This window comes from Corvus hawaiiensis, chromosome Z, assembly GCF_020740725.1.
Source record: "Corvus hawaiiensis isolate bCorHaw1 chromosome Z, bCorHaw1.pri.cur, whole genome shotgun sequence".
Taxonomy (NCBI): domain Eukaryota; kingdom Metazoa; phylum Chordata; class Aves; order Passeriformes; family Corvidae; genus Corvus; species Corvus hawaiiensis.
Genome location: NC_063255.1, coordinates 30,504,727 through 30,530,851, shown reverse-complemented (window position 1 = coordinate 30,530,851; position 26,125 = coordinate 30,504,727). Strand labels below are relative to the sequence as shown.

The window sequence follows — 26,125 nt, the reverse complement described above, 5'->3', positions numbered from 1 at the left end:
GGTTTTCAGCTTCAAGAAACAGCTTCTACTTGTGTAGATCTTTTAATTTACTTTAGAAAACAAGATTATCCTCCCACCAAGTCACAGGAAGGTCTGCCAATAAAAAACAAACCACGATACACATTAGATGATATGCGAAGGAACACAAGCCTCACTCCCCCAAACACACTCAAATAACAGTTTGCCGACTCACTTCTTAAACCTCATCTTACCCCTTTGATAAGGAGAAAAAAAAAAGGGCATTAAGAACTTAAACCATTTAAGAAATTAGGTGAGATGTTTCCTTTTTCAAAACATTCTCAAGCTCTGCCCAGTGTTGAACAACACAACAGGTAGCCGTAAACATTCACATACAGAAAGCAGAGCCAAAGAATACAAACACTGTATGAGGTCTCCATATTTCAATTTGAGAAAAAGTGTTCTGACTGTTCTCTGATACAGCAAGGAAATCAAATAAAGAGGAAGAAGGCATCACATATGGTCTCTAACCTATGCTCAGTACAGCTTCCCATACAAAATGACCAAATGCATACTGGTATTACCAGGTCCTTTGTGTCCACATCTGAATGTTTTTCTCAAAGCCATACTCATCCACTTGAAACTTATTCATCTCCTCAAGTTCCTTTCAGAATACTATTTTAAATGAATTTTCTAGTCTTTCATGTCTCCCATCTCTTCATTTCCCATCTTGCTTTATATTCAGTTCAGATGTTTTCCCAAGACACAAACACAGAAGACAGATCAAAAATGCCCTCCCTCAGTACTTACTAATAAAATAGTCTTTAAATCTCTTTCCAAGAATTAGATTTTGAAAATGCAGCTCATCAAAAATACTCATCACATACCAACTTTTTTAAAGAACAATCCCAACACAGATCATCTAAAGAAATAACGTAAATAAGAAAACTCCTGAATTTTAGTCTAGAATGCCACCTCCTGTAGCCTTCATGAAGACTGCCAGACAGAGCATCTGCTCAGCAGCACCATAAACTGTGCCATGAATGTTCTCATCCCTTCTCACACAATGTACTGTTACTGCAGTGTTACAAAAAAAAAAAAAATTGACCACCTCTGTCAGAAATTAGCAAAGCTGGCGAAGACAGACCATAAGGCTAAGAGGTTCTAAGGTTCTGTAGAGAGAATGTAGCTGACTTAATGCAATTTCTGAGTTTTTCTAGGATAGAGGTGTTCACAGATTTTTCAACAGGCACAAACCTGCAAGACTGATAGTATGAAAGGGCTACTTAAACTGAAAGTAAGCAAAGCACACCACACATAGTGGTGCTCACATGAAGCACTAGGAATTTTTGTAGTATCTGAGGTAGTAGCGGGAAATACAAAAAAAGCAAAGTTATTGAAAATAAACAGGGAGATAAAAAATTCTGAGACAGCAAACATGGAATGTATTTACTGAAACCAGGAACTGTAGTCATTAAAGAAAGAATGTCACTATTTTCCTGAGAGGAGAAAAGCTACAGAATCAGTCTTTTTACTGCTACAATGCCAACAGAAGGCAAGTCAGATATACGCTGCTTACCTCCTCTTCTACCAGGTGAGGTATAGTTCCAGTGCAATCCAGACAAACTGGTTGGAAGGCAAACAGCAAAATACTTAAGGTGTAAAAGAGCTTCCTTTCCCTCTTTCCACTTCTCACTGCTCTTAAAAAGCTGCTATTGTTAGCAGTTAGTGATAGTAAAGACCAATCACAGCACCAGTTTTCGATGTTCTGACAAACAGACATCAGCAGAGGGCACCAAAAAGCAGAACAAGTTTCCTTATCTTTAAAGAGTGTAGTAAAAGAGGAACCTACCCGCTCCCAGGAGAAGATAAAGAGTAAAAAAAATGAAAACCATCCAGTTAAATCATAAACCTAGTCAAGTTCCGCCCATAGCAGCATTTAAATATTCTGTATTAGATTATTTAACTTGATATAAATTCTTATACAGGGAAAGAAGCCACAAGTTCTATTTCTGTATGAACTGACTAAGTCAAGCCTGTATCTTCCACAAGTTTCAACAATCACTCCTCCACAGTCAAAACAACTTTCTGACTGAAAATAGGAAAAAAGAAGTTCCACATCTTTCCTCTACCCTTATATCTGCCTTTCAAATCCTTCTGGGGCAAGAGCAGGTGGGGATGGTAAAGCTACGTACAAAGACTGAGAACTTTGCAAATCAAAGACTTGCTCTGTACAAATTCTCATTAGATTCCCTAGCAATTCAGCCCACGGAATTTCTACAAACAAACATGTATGACAGCTTTGACTTACAATGAGACTACAACTTCTTAGTACAAGACTACAGCTCAACAGCAGGTCTGAAGAAGTAACGTCCCTTCCTAACTACACCATTTTTACACTTCAGTAAGACTTTGCTTAAAAACCGCCACAAATCTTAAAGACTTTCTTAGCAAAGAGTTGAAGAAGTAACTTGACTTCATCAACAGTATCACTTTAAATCATAAAAGTTATCTCTTATTATAAAGTGAATAAACTGTATCAAAAAATTTATTTAGACAAGCTGACACATAAACTTGACAAATCACAACAGTAACTGATTCAAGTAATACCAGTTTCTGAGTCAAATCCTTGTATTTCAGAAAAAGAAAAGACAATTATATACACCACTACAAGTACAAAGCAAGGACTGCTCAACATGCACCTTTAATTTAGTATTTATTACACCTGTATTAATTAAAAAACCCCACGAAGTGAACCAGATGAGAATCAAATTAAGTTGAACCTGCTCTGTAAGTCCGTGAGATAATGAAGCACGATTCACAAAGCAGATTCATGAGACCTTTAGAAGACCCTTTTATTTACATACCACTTTTCACAATTAACACTTTTCACAAAAGTGTATCTCTAGTAACAGTTCCCCAAAAACTTTCTCCCCGTGTTACTCTATGTGTGCATAGGTTTCGTTTTTTGCCAGAGATTTGGTGATTAAGGAAGATCAAAAACATTATCAACTATCACTAGCAATGCAATCTGATAAAGAACCTATTTGTTCTTCCATCTTGTACTTAATCCTCTAATGACTGCACCATCCTTTCTCTTACTGCACACATTAGTATCCAAATGCAGTTTTTTTACTCTCAGAACAGTGAGTCTCTATTACCACAGCTGCAATACCCCCTTGAAGGTACAAAAGATAATGTAATACAATGCTGCAAAGCAGTTAAGGAGTCTGTTGGGTCCGCAGATAGCAAGATCCCTGGGATGTGGATAAATATCATAAATTTGGCAAATACAACCAAAGCAGTTGCTTCAGTGAATGACATTTAAGAACAAGAGTATCATCAGCAACACCAAATCAATTGTAATGCAATTGTATTCAGAACCTGAATAACGCAGACTTCTGATAATCCTGTTCATCTTACCATTCCAGCTGCCCCACTGTACACGTGAAGAACTTATCAGGAAATACACATCTGCTTCTAATACTACCTCTAAAAATCTGTTTCAAAATGCAAATGCGATACATTCATAAACATTGTCATGACTTCCAGTTCAATGAACTTCTCTGTAAGTAATAACTAAGCTACTTGCTCTGAATTGTTACAACTTGAAACTGATGTCCTCAGTTAACATCTCAATGCGCAGTCAGTTTAAAAACACACTTCTTAAGGAAACAAGATGCAACTTTACGGTTTAAGCATAAAAAAAAGAAATCCCCTTTGTGTCATTTATGAATAGGAATTAACTTATGTGTACTGAAAAACACTGAATGCCCTAACATGTATGCTTGCTAACATCAGTGTTTACTTAAACAGCTGTCCTTTTGACTAATATAAGAAGATTAGAGATACCTAGAGACATCATTTTACTATACGGATGGTAGGACCTTCAGTGCTTCAGAAACACTTGCCACCGCCTTGCACATTGAACCTGCCTGTCTGAGGACAGCACACAGCACTGCAGTTCTGGAAAGTCTGTTAATTTTTAGGTTCCAGTTCTACCTTTTGTCAAGGCAGATAAAGCAACTTTAACAAGATCAGACAATCACACCCCTTCCCTAGCTCTCGTGCACCTCGCGGGCCGCCCCACGTGGAAGAAGCTCGGGCTCGCCGTCGGCCCAGGCCACTGGGCCTCCTCCACCCACTACCTGTGCGGACGGCGTCCCGGCGCCGCCGGGCCCGACGGGAGATCTCCCCTTCCCCTCCCCGGCTGACGAGCCGCGGGCACCAGGCGGCGCCGGCGAGGCCCTGCTGCCCCGCGCAAGCCGCCGCTCCCCGCGCCGGTACCTGCGGCCCTGCGGCCCCGCCGCGGCTCCCGCGGGGGCTGCCCCGCCTCGACCTCGGGGCCGCCGCGGCCGCCCCGGGCCGGGCCTGACCCTTCCGCGAGCGCTTCCGGGAGCGCGGCCCCCACCCCGCGGGCCGGTGACGTCACTCCCCGCGGACCGGTGACGTCACACCACGGCCGGCGCGGGGCGTCCTTTGTCTGCGCCCGGCGGCGGCCGAACCCCCAGCGCGCCTGCGCGGCGCGGTGACGGCGCGGCCCCCGCCCGGCCTGGCCTCGTCGGCCTCTGTTTAGTTTCGGTTTCACAGGATCACGGAGCTGACTGCGTCGGGAAACACCTCCGAGATCACCGAGGCCAACCTGGGACCGGTCTCCACCTCGTCAAGCAGACCGTGGCACCGGGTGTCACGTTCAGTCTTTCCTTAAACACCTTGAGCGACGGCGACTCCACCGCGTCCCTGGGCAGCCCGTTCCAGTGTCTAACCACCCGCTGAAGAAATCCTGCCTGATGTCCAACCCGAACCTTCGCTGGCGCAGCTTGAGGCCACGTCCTCTTGTTCTGTCGATTGAGGAGACCGAACCACACCTGGCTCTAACCTCTTTTCGGAGTCACTGGAGAAACAGGATCAGCCTTCTGCTGACAGTGCCACAGGGGGCCGAGCTCTGAGATGCAGCACTGATCAGCACAGGGAGCAAATGGAGCCTCATACAACTGATGCACTCGAGCTAATCCCCTTCAGTAAGATATTACCGCCTTATTTTTCACCTTTCAAACTTCCCTGCGCTCTCTACCTCAGCCTAATTAAAGTTTCCCCCAACTCTGATCCAGGAAAAAAAACTATCTACTGCACATATAAAGAATTAATGTTCTAAAGATGATTCAGTAGGTCTGAAAGTGGTTGAAAATTGGTAAATTACATCCTTACAGCTGCCAGAGGTGAAATGAAAAAGGCATAAAGCTGCTCAGTAAACATAGACAGAATGAACTGGGACTAAGAGTGTGAGGGCGTGGGGATGTGACAACAGTACATACCATAAGGAATGAATCTGACCTGTCCTAACTGACAGGAAGATTTTTTTTCTATTTTTGAAATTGGAGGGGGCAAAAGAAATTCTTCCTAATACTCCTGTTTTTCTATGTACTGTCCCTCACACATTCCCCACAGGAGGTGAATATAGTCCTATATTAGACATCACTTATAAATAAATGTGACGGGTCCTTCAAATGTCTGAATTCGTGAATCATTTTTTGTTCAGCTATGTGTCAATTTCGTAGGCTTATGCTACCAGACACTGCACCATCCAAAGTGGAACACAAAGATGATTATTTTTACTTCAGGATTAGAATTTACAAATACTTCCCTTCTTGTGAAAATATCTTTTTAATGAGTTGACAGGCCTCTGTATTACAGACCGAATACCTGATATCCATGATGATGTCCATTAACAGGCAAATCAGAGTTAATTCACAGAAGCACAGAACTGTTCAGGTTGGAAGGGACCTCTGGAGATCATCCCATCCAACCTCCCTGTCAAGGCAGGGTCACCTAAGGCAGGTGACACAAAACGTGTGTGGAAGATGTACTAACTATAGCTGGGAAATTTAAAAGTTAGAAATAGTAAAATAAATTATGTAGCTATGTATTTCAGTCATAAGAACCAAAAAGCAAAAATAAATTCTTTACATACTATGAAAGTAAAATAAATTAAAATAAGCTAAAAAGGAGAAAAGCAAAGTATAATTACCAACCCTTTGGTAGTAGTGAAAAAAATTCCACTGGATTGCCCCATAGTGATTTATTTTTTTCATTACTACTGGATGGTCAATTTAGTTTTTAACTGCACAGAACAGACAACTTGATGAGACCTCTGAAAAGAGATGTCACAACAGTAGTTAAGGGTTGCGTCTTTGGACTTTCTTTTCCAGATGAATTAGCATTCTTTAATGGAAGCACACCACTGGTGAAACAGCCACCCAAGGGACAAAAAAGTATTTTTAAAGCTAAATAAATTTGGTATGATTGAAAGGCTCTGCAGGATGATATACTTGCATTTATCTCTAACACTAATAGGAGTCCACTGCTTGAGCATTAAAGTAATATACCAAGCAATACCAGTTCCTTCTTACAGGTACCTTTCCCTAAATGCTGTGCTCTATAAAGAAATTTATTCAGTTATTTTATTTAATATTTATACTTCTAAACAAAAAAGAAAGCAATTACAAACAAGAGAAAAGGGCGCCCTGACTCATGCACTGAGGTTTAAAAGCTCCCACTTCCAAAGCAGCGATTACTTTAACATAAATCTCAATTCTAATCACTTTGCTACAGCAAGTAAAATGGGAAATGTATTCCATACCTATGCTATATTAGATTTCTTTGTAAGACAAGAAGGACTGCTTTTAGTGCTATAAAATTAAACAAGTTCTTAGCACTACCAGTAATGGTCTCAACAATGATACGTCCCTCTTAATTCAATGAGTCCACACATGAAAAATCTTAGACTTTGGTTTCCTGCTGATGTCACTCAACATGAATTCAAGATTCTCATGTGCCAAGTCAACAAAATCAAGTAATTGGGGTGGAAGCCTGGGAATTGTTTTCATTAAGATTGCAACATTCCTTTAGCATGTGTGGTGTAGAACTTTTCTCATGCCGTTGCCCAGAAAATGACGATTGGTCTTGTGGAGAAACTACTGTAAAATATATGCAGATTGCCAGTCAAATATTAACCTCTACATTTCTTCTAAAGTGCAAAAACTGGTTACACGTGATCAGGCAAAGAGCAGTAAATTATTTTGCTGAAGTATGCCTATTGACTAATCAAAGATATGTCGAACTATTTTAAATGCATGCTTTTCATAGAGTTTCTAGAATAAATACAAAAACGCCCAACAGTTAATAAATTCATAGACAAATCAATTAAATCCTGCATTTTTTCTTTAAATGGTAATTCATACCAAAAAACCACCAGGTGGTATCTCTCAGTAAGGGCAGAATAGATCAGAACTTGATTTTCAAAGTAATTCACAGTGGAAACTGTGTCGGAAACTGACACAAGAATGTAGGCATATGTGAATACAAGCAAGGAATGATAGGGGATTGCAATTGTACCCTAGTATTGTAGCAAGCTACTTTTAGGAAGCATTACTTATGATTTTAAAAAAGTATATCCATATACAAAAACCCTTTGACAAAAAAATAAAAAAACCCCAGTCAGTGGGCATCCAGAGGGTAGTGGCCAAAAGCTAAGAGTCCCAATGGACATCAGTGACAAGTGGTGTGCCACAGGGGTCTGTACTGGGACCAGTGTTACTCAGTATCTTCATTAGTGACACAGGTGAAGGGATCGAGTGCATCCTCATCAAATCTGCAGATGATGCCAAGCTGAGTGATGTGGTTGACACTCCTGAAGGATAGGATGCCATCCACAGGGACCTGGACAAGGGGACTGTTCATTGTTTTTCCAAATGAGTGGTTATTTTTATCAAGGTATCAACTAGACTTTGTTATAAAATCGAAGTCAAACAGCTTCATGTATTCTTACAGAAAAATCAAAACCCTTACCAAATAAAACTGACACCTGAGGGAAAAACATGTCTTTTAAATAAACCCAAACCCATATTCTTTCTGCTTTTTATACTAGATCTACTTCACTAAACTTTACAGTTGGAAGTTCTTTCTCAATTGGTGCAGAATCAACCCCAGTGAGAAAGATTGTTTCCTTCCACCATCTCTAAATAGGCAAAAAAACAACATTTGGCCCAGTTCCTCTACTAATATGGAGGCAGGTGGTGTGCCAAACAACTGCTCTTCTGAAATTTATACCAGGTAACCTGCCACACCCCTTGCTACTCCCCTACCCCCAAACCAGTGAAGCACCCAACAAACAGATTTTCCAACAAGATTTAAACCAGTTTTAATTGCTGTGATATGAAATAAAACTAAGGGAAGACAATCAGTGTAACGCAAGAAATGATTTTTCATATAATGGCACACAAAAAGAAGAATGGTTATGTTGGTGCAATAGGATGGCTCTGAAATGAAATTTCCCCCACCCACTCCTCACCCAAGAATCCTCCAGTGCGAAGTGTACAGGCCCAAAAAACAAAGCAGTGAATACTGTTGAATACAGATAACCAAATAATCAAGTGGAAGCTTAAAATAATGTTGGCCATGTTCTGGATAGCATGTTTGATCAGTATCTGTAGGTCGAACCAGTAACCAAAGCTAGGGTGGTACCTAAAAATAAAATTAAACTAAAAAAACAAACCGCACCAAAAAAACCCAACCCCTCCAAAAAAAAAACAAAAACAACAGGAAAACAAATACACACACACACAAAAAACCCAAACCAAACAAAGAAAACCCCCCAAAACAACAACAAAAAAACCCAACAACAACCAAAAAACACAAACAAACGAACAAAAAATCCCCACAAAACTGGATGAAAGAGAGTGAGAGAGGAAAAAAAGATAATAAGGCAGTAGATCAGTAAAAGAAAGTTTTTCTGAAAACAAGTCTAGCTCTAGGATAAGGTGAAACAACTATAAAATTAACTTACTCCAGAATTTCAAAACAGAACGATTAGTGCACTTATTAAGGCAGTGCCATGCAGGTTGCATTTCACTTCCCAAGAAAAATTTTATAGAATTTGACCAATACATGCCCCTTTCCAGGCATGTCAGGCCAAAAAGTTAGTTTACTATGAAGTGTCATACTTGAATACAATGTAAGACACATTACATGTTGAACAAAAGTTAATCAATTTGCATTATTTATGGACAATAAAGCTTAAGGTAAAACCATCAACAGACAGTCAGTCTCACAAACAGTTCAATGTCAAAACTATTCCCGTCTGTGTGCCACAATTACAGTAGTGATCCAAGTATCATTGAACATTTAATATCCAGTATTCTACTGACCCCAAGCAAGCTAATCTGCAAATGTGCAAAAAAAGTTAGGAAAACTCATGCACACGACTAGACAGGTTGCTATTTTAAGGTTGCACCACACAGAAAGTTCCAATCTGTAAAAGCTTCAATTCCCAATTCCAAACCAGGAAAATACAGCTACTGTGGAAAAAAAAAAAGAGGCTTTGAACACTTAGTTAGGCTCTAATCTCTGAAGTCAGGAGAAACAAGACATACTACCTTATCTAGAAATTGGAAAAACCATTGCTGTTGTTTATTAACTGAAGGTGTCAATATGGCAAATCACAAATGTTTAAAACAGCAAAGGAATACAAGAAAAAATAAAAATACAATACTAAAGGAAAATTTCTCATTAACTGTCTAAAAGATTGTCTGGAGAATAATATGTATCTTATTAAGCAAGAGACAGTTCAAAAAGTAACTAAAAACTGACTGCTATATCTACAAAACAATACATCTTTGTGTAGTAAAAGCAATATATAAAAACCCAGCAATGCATATGCACCTTGTGAATGAAGCATTCATGTAAATCTCACCTTGTCACTGTCATCAGTACAAATGTGATCTTGATGGATTGAGTGGCATTGAAACGATGTACCAATACTACCTGGAAAAGAAGGGGGAAAGGCAGAAAAAAAAATTAAAATGATAACCCAATTTCTGTGAACACTAAAAATAAAGATAAATTTAGCAAACTTTCTTTTCTCCAAGATTTAGTTGCCAAACAACTACGACTGATAACAGAATAAGCATCAGAGACATTTTACAAGTGTGCCAATGTCTTCACATGTATTTTTTAAAGACATTTAAGCAGAATAAAATTACAGCTTGTTCATCAATCCAAAATAAACAAATGCAGTAAAGTACATATGCACATATACAAATAAGGAGAAGTTACACAATTCAAATGTATTATTGTACTACAGAACATTTTCCGCACCCTGGGTAACTACTAACCAGCAGTCTCATTGCAGCAATACATTAAGAATAAAAGAGGAACATTTCAAGGTCAAAGTTTTAATTATGTCCAGTTTTCTTGTGATGAAATTTCTGCCTGCTTCATGTCTCTATGCAAGTTACTTTATGCCTAGGAATAAAATGAACAGTACGCCCCTACAAAGGCTTACCCCAGTCCTGAGACTTCTGTCCAAGGAATATATGAAAATAGTTTACAAATCTTCTTTCTGTCTTATCACTTCAGAAAAAATACTATTTTGCCATAGGAGTCATTGTACTGGCTTGAACACAGTAGAGCATGATCATACTATGTATTTTTTGTAGGAAGGGAAGGCAAATAAGAAATCACTATACAGTTGAAGTTTCAAGGTGAAAAAGGAAAAAGAGAACCAGTTTTACACTGTTCAAAATATGCAGTGCCCCCTTCCCACTTGATTTAGACTTACACAAGCCACAAGTGTTTCACTACAAACACTCCACAGGTTTTCTTGAAATTGGAATCAATTCAAGCTCAAAAGCAAGCTATAAGACCCAGGAGAACACAGTGCTAAAGAAAAGGCTTGATATCTTTCTGCCCATTAACCAGAGGCAGAATTGAAGTAAAATACAACCTCTTGAATTAGTCTAAGATAAGAAAATAGGCAACAAATGAAAATAGTTAAGTTCTGCTAAATTATAACTAATACATATAAACTTGTTTCAGGCATCTGGATGATGAAAGGAATTTCCAGAGGTGGTGCAGAGCATACCTCTAACCCTAACATCACCTAAGACGTATTCCCGAACAAATTAAAACTCATAAATGTGGACCTTGCATTACAGGCTACATTATATGCTTTACAGATAGGCTTTTCAGTAACAGTGATCACATACACAGTCACAATGATAAGCTGACTTTTTTCTAACTATAACAACCGATACCAGCAGTAGCAACACAGCTCCAATACCAAGGCTTCCAGTTAGTAAATGCAACAAAAGACACCTGGGCAGCTCATCACTTTTCATGATGCCATAGCTTCAATTCTAACAATATCCACATTACCAAGAAAAAAAATCTAGCTTGGGTTTTATCTCCATGTTTCAGTCATACTCAACTGTTGCGCAGACAACCAAATGCAGTTAGCAGAGAATATGGCAATGTCGTCCTTTCAATTCTTTTTTTTTCCCTTAACAGGATCATTCATGGCCTTTATGACATATTTGTTTCATTTTCAGTCACCTAATACCCTACAGTAAAATAGCAAGATATAAGACACAATCCCTAACTACGAGAAGTGAAGGCTTTACTGACATCCTGGCTGTTTTGCACCAGTGAGCTGGCTGACCTCACCAACAGCCTCACCAAAAGCTGCCTTTGGAAAAGGATTTACTTCAAAGACAGCACTGATAATGCAGTCCCTTGAATGGGGCCACCAGAAGTAACAGATCTGAAGACACGGACACAGAGGACTACCAGCTAAAGGCTCTACTTCACAACAATGCAAACTATAATGTTGAGTTACATAGTCAGGAAATCCTGTAGGACTTTCCTGATCTTTAAAATATTTTTTATATATATACACATAAAATATAAAAGCAGTTTTTAGTAACTGAGTTATTGTGTTTTTACAGCATTTTCTTTCTGACAGATTAATCACCTTTCACCCACCTGCAAGGAAGATCAGAGTCAGAATCTCAAAAGATGACCTCAGCAGCTCTCTAGTCTGCGTCAAAGACTTTTCAATTGTTGTTTAACCGTTAAAGATGCCAGAGGACAGAAAGGAACAGAAAGGAACAAAAGCCAATTTGCATTGCACTGACTGCAGGGAGTAGGTACCAACTCAGTTAAACTACCTTCATATCCCCAAATTTACAGGGCATTTCAGACCAACTCAAGACTAATTGCACTCCAGGGCTAGCAGATCCTAGGGCTACTACAATCAACTTTTTAATTCTGACTGAAGAATTATCTCTGCGAAGCTGACTGAGAGTGGAGAAAATGCCATAAAGACTCCTACGTAAGGGACAGAATGTGGCATGAGGGCCACTGCCCACAGCACCTTCCAAACACACTTCCTTGCTACTGTGTTCAGGAGATGCAACTATGAGGTCTAATGCCCATCATTTTCTCAAGCAACATCCCATCCTCTCTCCCACAATCCAAAACGATCTCCATTGTCTCCCACAATCCAAAACAATCTCCATGCTGTGCAACTAACAGGGCACTTATAACAGTTGTTTTCTCAGACTCACAGCTTCTAATACCTAGGTGACAAAACAGTAGCCTCAATTTATGCTGAGACACCACCAACAGACAACAGGCATCCATGAAACATCAGATAAGACATCCCTTCACCATTAGCGGTATCAGTCAGGGTAGAGAGCAATGCCCTTCAATTGATGCACTATATATATATATGTGTGTGTATATATATATATATATACATATATCACAGTTATATTCTTTTGCACACCCTTCTTCAAATAAAGTGAGATACCCAGCTTAGTATTACAAGTTGCACTCCAGGAGAAACATCAGTTCTTTTGGAACAGGCAAGAAACAAGGAGTTCTGCGCTCCCCAGCTACCACAGGGAAGGGATTGTTTTTCTTCTAAAACCACACATTAAAACTGAAGAGCAAAAAGAGTCTTATTTCATGGGTTCTGTCTAACTTGTGCATTGTAATAAAAAGAGAATCAGTATCATGTTTGAATGGCCTGTTTCATGCTTGCCAATTTAAACCATCCAAACACACACAATGCTAGTCCAAGGGAAAAAGAGGTGTGAATTCAAACCTTTTAATTCAGTAATTTCAGAGCCAATGGAAATATCTCATTGCTTAAATGAATGATACTGATTAATATATTCACTGACTGCCCTCTCCAGCACCAGTCTCATTAGGAAATCATTTGTGCATGACACCTGTACTATTAAACCTACTTTATCTAGAGTGAAGCTGTTGAGTTTTACTAACTTGCATGAATCAGGTAAGTTCTGGCCTAAGTGTTTGATTTGCAGACTAGAGTTTGCAAAGTAGGAAATGCACGGAAACAAAGTCTGAATTGGATCAAGTTTAGACTCTTAATTAACTGCTCCCTTTAAAAAACCTGTGAGTTGAATGGAGTGTATATATATATACTCCGGTGAGATACAGCCATGGATGGCTAGTCTACTTGAAAATATACAAGGAAGGGAGGTTAAATTATCTGTGATCTAGGAGCCTCAAGTTCCAACAAAATAATGCAAACCACAACTGCAGATTATTATCGTGTGCTAGTCAACAATGTCCCTCTACCTGCAACACATTATTTAGATTTTTAGATGCCCCTTCTAATTCAAGAGCCTTTCAAACTGCAATGAAGAAGTTACTTAATGGGTAAACAGAATACTTTGCTGTTAAAACAGAAAGTTAGAGGTGAGGTCAACAAAAGATACAGCTACTCAGGCTGGTCAAGTAAGAGCAAGGCTGCAAATTGACTACATTATAATGCTTTTTAACTTTTTTCCCCGTGTTTGCAAATCTGACCACAAAGAAGAAACATGTTACATTGTATGCTAGCTGCATACAATGTATGCCAGGATTGCCATTCTTCTTTCTTCCACTCCTTTTTTTATGAACTCCAACAAATTGAAATTCCACTGGTTTCCTATAGATTTGCATCCACTTTAACTTAGGTTTTTTGGAAGAATGTATTACACTCTAGGAAGAGCCAGTATTTTTCAGTTGCATGGTATGGGGCACTCCATTGATAATTTTAAGCAATTCCTGAGCTTAAATGGAGTACACCTATCTAAGATGCTGAGATAAAACTCTGGAACACATTCTAGCCAGGAAGCAGCCTAAAGTCACTAGAGAAGAAAAAAAAGGTAAAATGCCTCCTGAACTTCTCTCCTTCTTTTCCTCCTGCTTCCCCTACTTGTCAAGAAATCCTTGCTCTTGTCAAATTGCAAACAGCATAGGTTTGCTGGTGTTTTCTGAGTTCTGGTGTTTCCTTCCACACCCAGTCAGCCTTACTGGTAAACCTGCCAGCCCCTTTTCCCCACCGCAATGCTCAGGCAAGGAATGCTGTCCACAATTCCACATACCCAGTGAGAACTTATATACAGTAAGCATCAGGAAGCATGGTACACGCTGCAAGGAAAGCTCCCTCAGCTTTTCCTTTTTCTGCAGCTATCAGAGAAGCACACAGCGTGCTTACTAACCAGCAAGAAATGGGATAAAAATGAAACAACTGAGAGTTCAAAATGAAATCTGGGCTCATGTTATGTTCATGTAAGCTAACTGTATCTTCCAGTCAAACTTCTGACTGAATGACACCTCTCAAGACATTTTAGGAGAAAAGGAGAGGAACCCAAAAGGAAGACTTTGTATTCTAAAACCTTGAAGTCTGACATATTTTAACAATACCAGAGCTTAAAAAAGGAACAGACACACTTACTTTAATATAGCAAAAAGCCCAAATATGAGGCAGGCCTCAGTTTCATAAACAGAGCTCATCTATAAATCAGTACTGAATAAAGATCTTTTTACCCGAGGTTTCTGCTGTGTCTCTACGAGACTACATACTTCTGCTTCAAGGAACATCTTATTTAAATTTACAGGTACAAACTGGACAGCTTACTCCAGGAACTGTTCACAAAATGGCCTTCACAGCAGCCATCTGAATATAACCCCACCTATAAGCTCTTTACCTTTGTGTTGAAAAGTTTATATTATTTGAAAGTAGACAACAGTAACTTGAATTGTTAGGATGCAAGCTGAACTTTACCTGAACTATAAGGCTATGCTGTGTAAGTCAAAGGAGTATTATTGTGAAACCTGGAGCTAACAATCTGAACATCAATAATAGGACAGACAAACCTAGCAACTTAAATATTACTTTAAAATAAATAGCTAGAGTAGACAGCCCATAGATTGTGGTTTATGAACTGTAAGAACCATATTTCAACAGGGACTATAAAACCAACAGAAATTCCCACCAAAACCAGCCTAAGATGGTGTGAAGATGACCACATGGCAGCCACTTGGTAAGAAACAATTAATCAATGCAGAGCAAGAAGACCCCAGACCCTAACATTGCTATATGTCCAGACTGTCACATAAGAGATAGCCAATAAACCTACCTAATGGAGATGGGAACATATTGTCAAATATTTTAACACTGTGCTTGCAAACAAGCTTATAATAATGGCCCCCTCACCTCATACGACAAAGTACCGTGGCCTAGCTGTTGCCTTCTGCTTTCTGCACTAACTTTAGCAGCTACATGTTTTTTAGTGATGAATGAGAACAACTACACTTCAGATGGACTGGTAACCCACAGAGTCAACCATATGGTTTCACCCCCTCCACAGCAGTCTGGGACAAGGAAAGAGGCCACTGCTTTGGCAGCCACCTAAGTTCACCTTGCAAGGTCCAAATTCTGAAAAGACTTGCATATTTTTAAGCTAAGCACATACCTGCTAAAAAACGTGAGTCACTTCCACACTATAAAGTGTCTGAAGGATTCAACTCATCAGCAACATGATTCCCCACATACCCTACAGTTTCGCAGCTCAAGTCATGTATCAAGTACAACATTGGAAGATTTTTTCCTCAACTAACAATGCGGCATCACTGAATAACCAAAGACTCAATAACCATGAAGTATTCTAAAATTTGTGTTTTCATATCTTTACAGTGCACATACAAAAGGAAGGAATGTTTTCCGTAGGCTTATTGACAGCTATTTGCTTTGCTCTGGGGATCAGTTTTTCCTGTTTATTCAAGGAGCTGTTCAGCCAAAAATTATCCAGTGAACATATTTACAGCATGAATAAACCTTCAGGAAATCAGCTTAATGCAGAAATACTACTACACCCATAAACACAGTACCAGTATTTTACTGGTGCTCTTAACACTCAAAATGTCAAGATGTGAACTGTGACTGAAGAGACTACACAGCCAAGCATCAACAAAATGTTAGCAGGGTGTTAAGTCTGGTTCCTAGTAGTAAGTCACAATCGGAGAAAATCAACTACCTAAACAAGTAAGGTAAAAACACTATTTGTGTCATATAAGCTATTTAGACCATTCCCGCTCTGTTACCTTTATATCCTCCTATTTCTGATGAACTGAGTTCATAAAAATCACACTGTTTCTGGCTGTCTCATGCAAGTGTCAAACATGGAAAATTGACAGTAAATCAGGACCAGGAGATCACTGAAGAACTTTGCAACCAAAAAACCCGCATCAGATGACTGTTCAAGTCCTCTGGGAAAATTCACTGCTCATTCAATAGGGTACAAGCTAATTTCAGAGAATCATAGAACCACTTGGATTTTAAGGAACCTTTAAATACCATCTAGTCTACCTATCATTAGATCAGGTTGTGCAAAACACTGTTCAATCTCACCTTTAATACTTTCTGTGATGGAACTTCTACAACTGCTCCACAATATCCACATGAGGGCAACCAGCTCCAGTGTTTCTACAACCTCATTGTTAAAACTTTCTTCCTTATATTCCTAAATCTACCCTAAAACCACAAAGACCCCAGAGCTGGATGCAGTACTGTAGATGGGGGTCTCAACAGTTGAGTGCAGTAGAAGGAGCAGAATCACCTCTCTCGACCTGCTGGCCATGCTTCTCTTTAGAAAGCTGAGGACATGGTTGTGAGCTGTAAATACACACTGCTGGCTCATGTGAATGTTCATCCACAAGTACACCCAAAATCTTTCTTCACAGGACTGCATTCAGTCAATTCATCCACCAGTCTCTATGGAAATGGGGAATTGCACTGTGCCAGGGGGCAGGACCTTGCCCTGTAAAAGCCATGAGGTTCATGTGGGTCCGCTCAATGCCATCTAGTGATGGATGGCAACCCCTTCATCAAGCCTATCAACTGCACCACTCAGCATGGTGTCATCCACAAACTTGCTGAGGTTCTGCTCAATTCTTTTATGCCATTGATTAAGGTATCAAAATGTATTTGTCCCAGTAGAGACTCCTAAGAGACACCAGCTGTTACTAGTTTTCACATGGATGCTGAACTCTTTGGACATGGCCAGCCAGCCAATGTCTTATCCATCAAACACTACTTTCATCAGATCCTTCTCTATTCAATTCAGCAACAAGAATGCTGTGCGGGACCATGTGAAAGGCTTTACAGAAGTCTAGGGAGGTATCTGTAGCTCTTCCCTTGTCCACTGATGCAGTCACTCCAACACAGAAGACTGTGAGATTAGTCAGGCACAATTTGCCCTTGGCAAAGTGCTGCTGGCTCTCTCTAGGCATCTCCATGGCTTCCTTATGATTTGAAATAGCTACCAGTAGGATCTGTTCCATGATCTTGCTGGGCACAGAGGTGAGGCTGACTGGTCAGTAATTCCCAAGGCCCTTCCTTTTACCCTTTCAAAAAGGGTATGTCCAAAAGAAAGCCAAAAGTGCCTGTGGGATTACTGATTATAGATACATGAATCTCAATCATCTCAACTGCTCTAAGGACATACAGAAATAACACCTAATATATAAGCCAACCTTTGTGTGAGGAAACAATTTTCCAAAAACTGACATTCCCACAACACGTTCCTGTTTCTTAAGGGGTGATCTACCTGTACACTCTGCAAATAATTTCCATGCTGCTGCAGACAAGATGTACAGGTTTAGAAGAGATTACTCCCATGGAAGTGGCAGTCGGGTACTTGAACCAAGTGAACGACACAATCACCAGCTCCTTCCCCTCTAAGCAGTCATTCTCTTTAGATCTTCTCTCATAACCAAATAATTCTGAGGTGATTTTCTGAAGAATTAACATAAACTTAAATTGCATCTTGAAACATATGACCTCTGCAGCTAAAGCACAAAAACATACTTCCTCTTAACTGCTGTACTACAGGACTCTTACAAGACCCACCTAACAAAGAATACTTGAGACACAAAGCTTCATGCTTTAAAACACAGAGATTAAAGACAAGTAATGTTTTATTTTCCATTCTATCCTCCCCTGTGTACAGTAAGATTCACAGCTCCTACACTGGAGTTATCTCTGATATGTAACAAAAATAATTCATAGTTTATTAACAAGCTAAAAGGAGACTCCCTTTCTGCATTAAAATTCTGCAAGAGAAGGACACTATTGCTAAGAAACTCTGAACAGCATCTCCAGTTTGTGGTGTCTGGTCCCTGTGGTAGTGCTTAGTAGTTAGTCACAGTTTCCTTGCTGTTCCCTGAAGGTTGTTTCATCAGGATTGCTTCTGTGCAAGTGTAGCCTAGTGAAGGATGCTCGCAACCTTCATATGCACATTTAATGCCATTCCAGAGAGAACATAGTAAAACATTCATTTATACAGACGAAGAGTGAGGTAAAGCTCACCAGAGAAAATACTACCCAAGGGCCAAAATATAACAGTGCCTTTTCAAAAGGAGCCTCTTATCCAGGAAGTTCAGTATCTACTTAGAAAGAAGGAAACTTTTTGCCTATTCTTATCATCTTTCAAGAGGAGGCTAACAGCAGTACCATAAGCCCAAAAGGCATCCAAACACAGTTACTATAAAGCATATGCAACTGCTAGAAAAGGAGAGAAAACAGGTATTTCAATAACTCAAGGCTGACTTTTGCTGAAAGTAAATCAATCCTAGAACAAAGAATAAAACTGGCAAGCCACAAAGCATTTTAAAAAGATAAAATCTTTTAATCTTGTCCTGGAATTCAGTTTTCATCAACCACTGTGTGGGAGCTGAAGCAAGAGATGCAAATACCAAGCACAACTACATTAAAAGCCTGGTATGAGCAGATAAGATCACACAGATATCCTCTACACTGTTTCCATCTTTATAGGAATTTGAATTACTGGTTTTGAAGATTCAGTTGTCTTGAATTTCTGAGCCTCCTGAATGTAAGTTATTTTTCAAAAGCTACCTGAAATTTCAAGCCGTTTGTTCTTCTCTATTTGTAACTAGATTATCAAACTGATTTTCTTCAAATTAATCTTCTCTTGAGAATCTCATTTAGTCTCAAAAACATCAGACTGCTTATACAAACTTTCTGTCTGCAATGAATAAAGGGCTTCTCATGGCTTACATTTATTGTTACCAACATAAACCAACCATCATTACCACAAAAAAACCCCAAACAGGCATAGAAACACAACTTTAGACCTTAGCTTGTTGTCCCCTGCCTGTTTCTTTTTGGTATCACTCATCAAATGTAACATTAATTTGCACAAAGGCTGGGGTATTTTTTTGGTTAGGGTTTTTGGTTTTGATTGGATTCTTCTAATTAAAGCCTTAAAGCTCCCATCCAGCCTAGCCTGGAGAAGAGAATGCTTCAATGGTAAAATTGGTCCCAATTCTTGTAGTCTTTGACACAGACAGGAAAGAGCAATCCAGTCCAATGTCAGTGAAATCCTGGAAACAAAGTTTTAAATGCACCTCAATTATTTATTCTTTTGTCTTTTATTTTCACTGCATATTCAATCTAACCATAAAGCAAAGGGTAATAAAGAGGTATTTCCTACTTAGGAACTGACCTTGCAAATATCTGTTTGAAACAGAATCAATTCTGAAAACATGGTTAAAGGTGCATGATCAAGCGATCTCTAGGAAGTTGTTTGAAACGAGAGCCCAAGCTCTCTCTAAAGACAACTTATTTGGTAAAATGCAAAAACCCGAACACAATCAAAACTGGTCTAAGAGAGAAACCAGAGAAGTGGGAGTTAGGTAGTGCTCTATTACTGTGTATGAATTCTCCACATCCCTCACCTACGTGTGGCCGATTAAGTGCTTACAACTGCAACCTACATTAATAATCCATAAGGAGTGACTTGCCCCAACAAAATGAAAAAGTTAATTTATATTTGACAGGCCATGAAATAACATTCTCTCTTCCTGTCTTTTTTGGTTTTGTTCCAATTAGTAGGCACTTGTCCCAGTCTTGTTTCAAAGAAAACCATGTTAACAATCAATTTTATGTCTTTTTCTCATATGTACAGAGCTTAAGGCCGTCAGCAGCCAGAGACACCACACCAACTTCTCAAAAAAATCATAGAAAATGTTTAGCAATATTTCTGTCCCCTGAACAAGCCAAGCTATGATGGTAACACGGAAGTTACTTTGGAGGAAAAGAGCAAAAGATTGACAGAACAACTCTTTTAACCCAATGCTGCTTGTAGTAAAAGATAATAGAGATTTCAATTCCACAATATCAGAGTTTTCCTCCCTTTCTGGATATATCCTGTCTCAAACTGACAAGGCTTTCACAAAGAGAGAAACATTCCAAGGAACCTCAACTTGGTTCATCACAAGCAGCCAGTATCATTATCATCAAGAAGACAAAGCTTCTGAGAAAATAAGAAGAAAATTTGACATCTACACAGCTGAATGTTTCTCTGAAAAAGCAGGTTCCAAGTTTTTGGAGTAACATTCAGTAAGTAAATTACGTTAAGCTTTACAGAATAACAATTCTGTGCTGATTCTCTCATGGAGAATTCTTTACAACTCCTTTTTTTGTACTCTGGCTTTTAAAATCAAGATGTACTACCGCATACTTTGTCCGATCTTGGTATTCCTTTCCTAAGATGCCTAGGCATCTCCACAGCTCCCAGTCCCTGTCACTTGCTCTTGTCCAATTTTCAAAACCTTTTTCTTCTACACTATCCTGATGAAGGATATCAACTGTTACATAAAGTCCCCAGTTTTAGATCTGGTGCAAATATGAGAGACAGTTATTACAGACATAACTCAGTTAAAACTACAAGTAATTCAGCCAGCAATCAGGTATGCAGAAAGCATCAGGTTTGTTGCTTTCAGTTTCCAGCATTTCAGAAATCTGGTTTCTTTCCTGATGATTTTGAGTTTTAAAGGTTCTTTAATTTAAAAGGATATCCATAAGGAGGGTAAATCAGAAGCCTGGCACAAGAGACCAAGCCTCTGCCAAGTTTCAAATCTGAACAGCGTATTAGGTAACTAGAAATTTTTTTTAATTTAAAACCTTTGCTCCCTGTCCTGTCACTACAAGCTTTGACAGTAAGTCTCTGTCCGTCTTTTAAATCTCCTTTTGAAAGGTCACAATAAGGTCTTTCCAGAGGCTTCTCTTCTCCAGACTGAACAGCCCCAATTCTCAGCCTCTCCTCAAAGGGGGGGTGCTTCAGCCCTCTGACCATTTTTGTGGCCCTCCTCTGGATGCGTTTCAACAGGTCCATGCCTTCTGTGTACTGAGGTCCCCAGACCTGGGCGCAGTACTCCCACTGGGCTCTCATAAGAGCAGAGGAGAGGGCCAAAATCACTTCCAGGATACAGTTAACTTTCTGACTCAAAATGCATTTCTCTCTGTCCTGGACCCTGGAGATTGCAGAATAGATCTTCTAAAGTCTTCCCAAATTTAACACAGGAAAAATCCCTTAGTTTCTCCAGCAACAACAACAGACAGAAAAACTCTGAAAACAACCACATGCCCTACGATAGAGGTGAAAACCTTCCAGGGTTAAATATGCTTCTTTTTCAGTGTGAGAACACCCACACTGCCCTATTGAGTATTGCAAATAGGGCAACTTTTCAGTACGGTTGTGTCAGTCATCATTTTTGCACACTGTTGTCTTTTCCCTTTTAAAAACAGAAATTGGTCTATCCATATTCCACAGGCTACCAAGTCTTAGCAAGATCATTAAAGGTTAACAGAAGCACTCTTCTGATACATATCCAACACCCAGATTAGAAACCCGTCAGCCATGGAATGAGTTAAGTTTGTAAACAGGAGAAAGTGTTTACATTTATTTTACCTTTGTTAGACATTAATAACTCTAATAAAGGAACTCTGGAAGCTTTGATACTTCAGAACACATAGATAATCTTGTTGCAGTACTGGTCAATAGCAATTCAGCCTGGAGTGAGCACAGAAGATAGCACTGCATTTCTCCTTCTTTTGGCACAGCTTATCTGCTACAACAAACAATAGTTGTGGGACCCTGGATCTTCAGGTTGTATGTGGATGGTGTTGACAAGTAAAGAGTGATGGATCCATCCCCCATGAATTTGTCCAACTATTCTCAGTCCTCTACTTTTCATAACAAATTTAAACTTCATTTAGTTTTTCCCTTCTAATAATCCTTACATTTTCCAAAACTCATCTAAGGTTCTCAACAAAAAAGAAATTTTTTTTTAAAGAGCACATTAACAAAATTAGCTCTAACATCCTGTTCTGAAATCACTGCAGGTAATATCCATCAGAAAGGTAATTTACCCTTCTGTCAAGTATCTATTTAAGCAACACTAGCTGGATTGCACCCATATGTCTATGTTAAAAATTTGGAATCAAATGGCCTAACACTACCAACATCAAAACTAATGGGATAGGTAATACCAAGTGTGAAGTTTAGCTCCCTTTGGTTCTGTAAAATATGCAGCATAATGACAGTTTCTCATTACTTCACAGCATACAGAATACACATACAGAAAGATTCTTCCATCTGGAAGTCTGCTGAGACTCAAACAGCCATACAGCCCCATTTTTTGGACTGTACATTCAACTTGTCAGTATTTTAAAAGATAAGAGTACTGAGTAGTTCTCCAGAGAGCATTTCTATTCCAAACCCTTTCATAACAAAGAACAAAAAAAATGCAGAATAATGAAATGCCATAGTAACACATTGTCCAAGAAAAATCATGATGGACCAATATAAAAATTGTATGGACAACCTTGCTTACAATCCCTGATCCAAAGAAGAGGCTTTGAACACCAGAAACTAGCAGGTAAAAATACTTACGTTTAAATTAAGACACTGTATTTACACTTACTCAAAGCTATTTTCAAATGTACTTGAAATGGAAACCTAAGTTGTCTAGAACAAAAACCAAAAAGTAATAGAATATTTCAGACAGTGAACACTAGTCCTGAACTTTTTGAATCAGTCAAGCCTCTGAAGGAAGTTCTTGGCCAACCAAATGAAGTCAGACATGTTGAGGTTGTTCTTTCAAAAGCTGATGTCTTTTGTTCCTCTTTCCATTGTAAAGAGTTTAATACCTTGCTCATTCAAAGTTAGGAAATTTATTACAAATTGTAGGAGAAAACAGTCTAAGTTTTACATATTGGAAAAAGAAGGCAAAGTGCAAGTGAATACTAAATCACTAGTTCTACAAATACTACATATCAAGAAAAAAAGGCTAAAATCTGCATTTGCCACAAATAATTTTGTTTCCATTTTCCTGATTTCTCAAAGCTGCTTTATTCTCAGCATACTGACAAAACACACCTGCCTTTCAAGACTGTTTTAACAAGCTTGTTGTCTAATTTAATTTATATTTCTATTCGGTAGAAGCCCATCATGAATTAAGAAATAAAAACTGATCTTATGAAAGAAGACAAAGTAAACCATGCAATTTTTCAAAAGACTAAAACACAGAACATAAGAAGCCAATAAAATGTGCAGCTATATAATTCTTTAAATGTGCCTGTAAGCTACCTTCTTTCCTCACAAAATTTAGCAAATAAGAGTTCAAATGTTATGTTCAATAGGAAATAGACTTATTGACTAGTAAGATTCAAAGTTTCTCTATATGAATGCTCCAAAGTTAAACTGAAAACCATAAATCAAAATAGTACCCTAACTGGCAATTTAAATTAATTAAAACCAACCTTACCCAGTTTCCCTGCGAAGGCATTTTTGTGGTGGCCTATGGGTTGTGCTTCAGGCTTTTTTCCCCAGGTTAAAGGTGAACACAAAGCATGCACAGCCTTTATGAATGCAAAAGAAGCAAGATGTAGGCACGCTAGCGTAAACATATGCTAAGTAAAACCAACAACAAAGTAAGGGACATCCTATTTTGACTTACAACAGCATTTGTTTTCAAGGTATGAAGTTGCAAAATCTAAGTAGACTGAAACGTAAAGCAACTTGCTAATTTGTTACTGGGGTTGGGTGGTTGATGGAAGCACTACCAGATAAACAAAAGACCTCTGAATGGAACAATTATGAAACCACAATATAACTTATTTTTAAAAACCTACAGGATGATTATTAAAAATGGTCCTGTAAAAATGTTTGAACTGTTAACTGCATCCAATATTTAACCCATAGATACCTGCATTTGAGAGGCCTTCCAATTACCAGCCTCCTCTCCTGTAAGCTTGTCTATGCAGCAGTTTGTATATTCATGCCCAGGCACCACACACGTGCTGAGCCTTTCTTTGCTACTTCGTAACTCCAACAGCCATAAGCACAAGCAGCCTGGGTGGTATACAATGAGGAGAGAGATCTGTGACCAAGAATGTACACAAGAATCTTGCAGCTAGCTAGCTTCCTTGATCGGTCTCCAACAGATCTGCTTAGTGACTCCTGACACAACAGTAGAAATACTCCTCTCTGTGCATCCATAGCCTTCTCAGACATCATTTAACTCCGTGCTCAGCAGTCACCAACTGACCAAGAGAGGCATCACCTGAAAAGCTGGCATAACATTACCAAGCTCAATTGTAAATGGGATTGTCTCATCTGGAGCAACTTTGACTAAAGTTGCCACAGTGCAACTCTGCTATGAACAGAAGTACTTCCCCTTGCTCCTTCCACTATAAACAGAGGAGTAGCATGAGAAGAATAACTTGAATGATTGCTCATTTTTTAAGCATCACAAGTACGATGGATATAAAGAAATTTTTTCTCTCTGTCCTAAAGACTGCATCTACTTTAAGTCTATAACCTAGAGAAATTGACTAACCAAAGTTTCCCAGTGCAGAACTGTCCTTTGATCTAATTAAAACAGTCTTGTAACTTCATTATATTTAGGAAAAATAAAGGAACAGAAAATCAAGAAGCCTCAAATGCTTCATTCACAAAAACATGCAATGCACAGAGTTTGCTTGTGAACCTGTCCCAGTGCTGTTCCACCTGGCATTACAAGATAACTAAAACCCAGTAAAACTAGGAGTAGTGTAGTCTGTACTCAACAGGCTTATCAGATGTTAGGCTGAGAGCAAAGTGCCTTCAGCTACCAAACAAGTGAACTAAAATCCTAAATGATCTACTGGGAGCTCATTTTTTTCATTCTTTAAATGTGTGTGTGTGTAACTATACCTGCCTGTTCAATAGCTTGTAAAATCTGAGAGTTGCCTCGACACAGTGCACAGTGGCACACAAATTTTAACTTTATTACTTTACCATCAGCTTTAAAAGGCCAATGCAACACACATAAACATGAACATAGTTTAAAAAAAATAATATACTCTACTTCTTTTTAAAAGCAAACCTAGGCTAAAGAGAATTTTTGTATATGAGACTGAGACAGTTTTTCCCAGCAGAATACACTTTTGCCAATATAAACTGCCTCAGTGCTGTAACCTTGGTTTCCTAATCACATCAGTAAACTCATTCTAGCTAAACTCTGTCATACAACACCCCCACAACTCACTACAAAACAAAGTATTGTTTATAGTCCTACTCCATCTTTCTCTCAACAACCTACACTCTGAAGGCCACTTATGAGTACAAAAGGTTCACCTGCACTTCTCCAAAACTGTAGAAGCTAGCAAAAAAAACTAGAACTTGATGCAGAACTACCTATCATTACACAGTAAACATCTGCTGAATAGGCTTCTCTCAAAAACACCCTCTTGCAAAGTAATTCACAAACAGAGACTTCCTTTTAATCACCTGCTCGAATCACTGTGTCACTGCACAGTGTCTGCAGCAAGTACTGAAAAGAATTAAAAACAATCAGAAAAAAACCAATCATTAAAAACAATCAGATGGCAGGAGATGCAGCCCAGGAAGGCTAAGCTACACTATCAGTCTCACTGCAATCAGTTGAGAGGGCTCACAGGCAAACTGAGGTTGCCGAAGTCATAGCTCTGTTTTTCCAGCTACAGCAGACTGTGTGTGTGCATGGTCTGTTTCTGTGTTTGTAGGGAAGCAATAAAATGTATTCAAATGGGTATAAAAAAAACCCCTGATACATTCTTGACATAAGCTTTACTGTTAGTTAACATTAAACATTCAAGTACAATTTTAACACTGCGTACATGTAATGGAAACAAATTAGATCACAC

General features: G+C 39.0%; 1 protein-coding gene and 1 long non-coding RNA gene across 7 annotated transcripts in view; one reads left to right on the top strand and one right to left on the bottom strand.

The window, feature by feature from the left end:
- The window catches only part of RNF38 (ring finger protein 38), a 104,091-nt gene that overhangs the window by 37,865 nt on the left and 40,101 nt on the right, over positions 1-26,125 (bottom strand). For 3 of the 6 annotated variants that reach the window (XM_048290530.1, XM_048290529.1, XM_048290533.1), the window contains one exon: positions 9,710-9,780. In XM_048290530.1, the coding sequence (XP_048146487.1) occupies positions 9,710-9,780 (71 nt within the window). Of the gene's footprint in view, positions 1-4,106; positions 4,190-4,245; positions 4,326-9,709; positions 9,781-23,724; positions 23,745-26,125 lie in introns of those variants that run through there. The other 3 variants (XM_048290531.1, XM_048290536.1, XM_048290535.1) reach the window with 3 other exon arrangements.
- LOC125319413 lies at positions 4,470-12,814 on the top strand. Its single transcript, XR_007200724.1, has 2 exons — positions 4,470-4,979; positions 11,742-12,814. It is a non-coding gene; the product is annotated as an uncharacterized LOC125319413 (long non-coding RNA).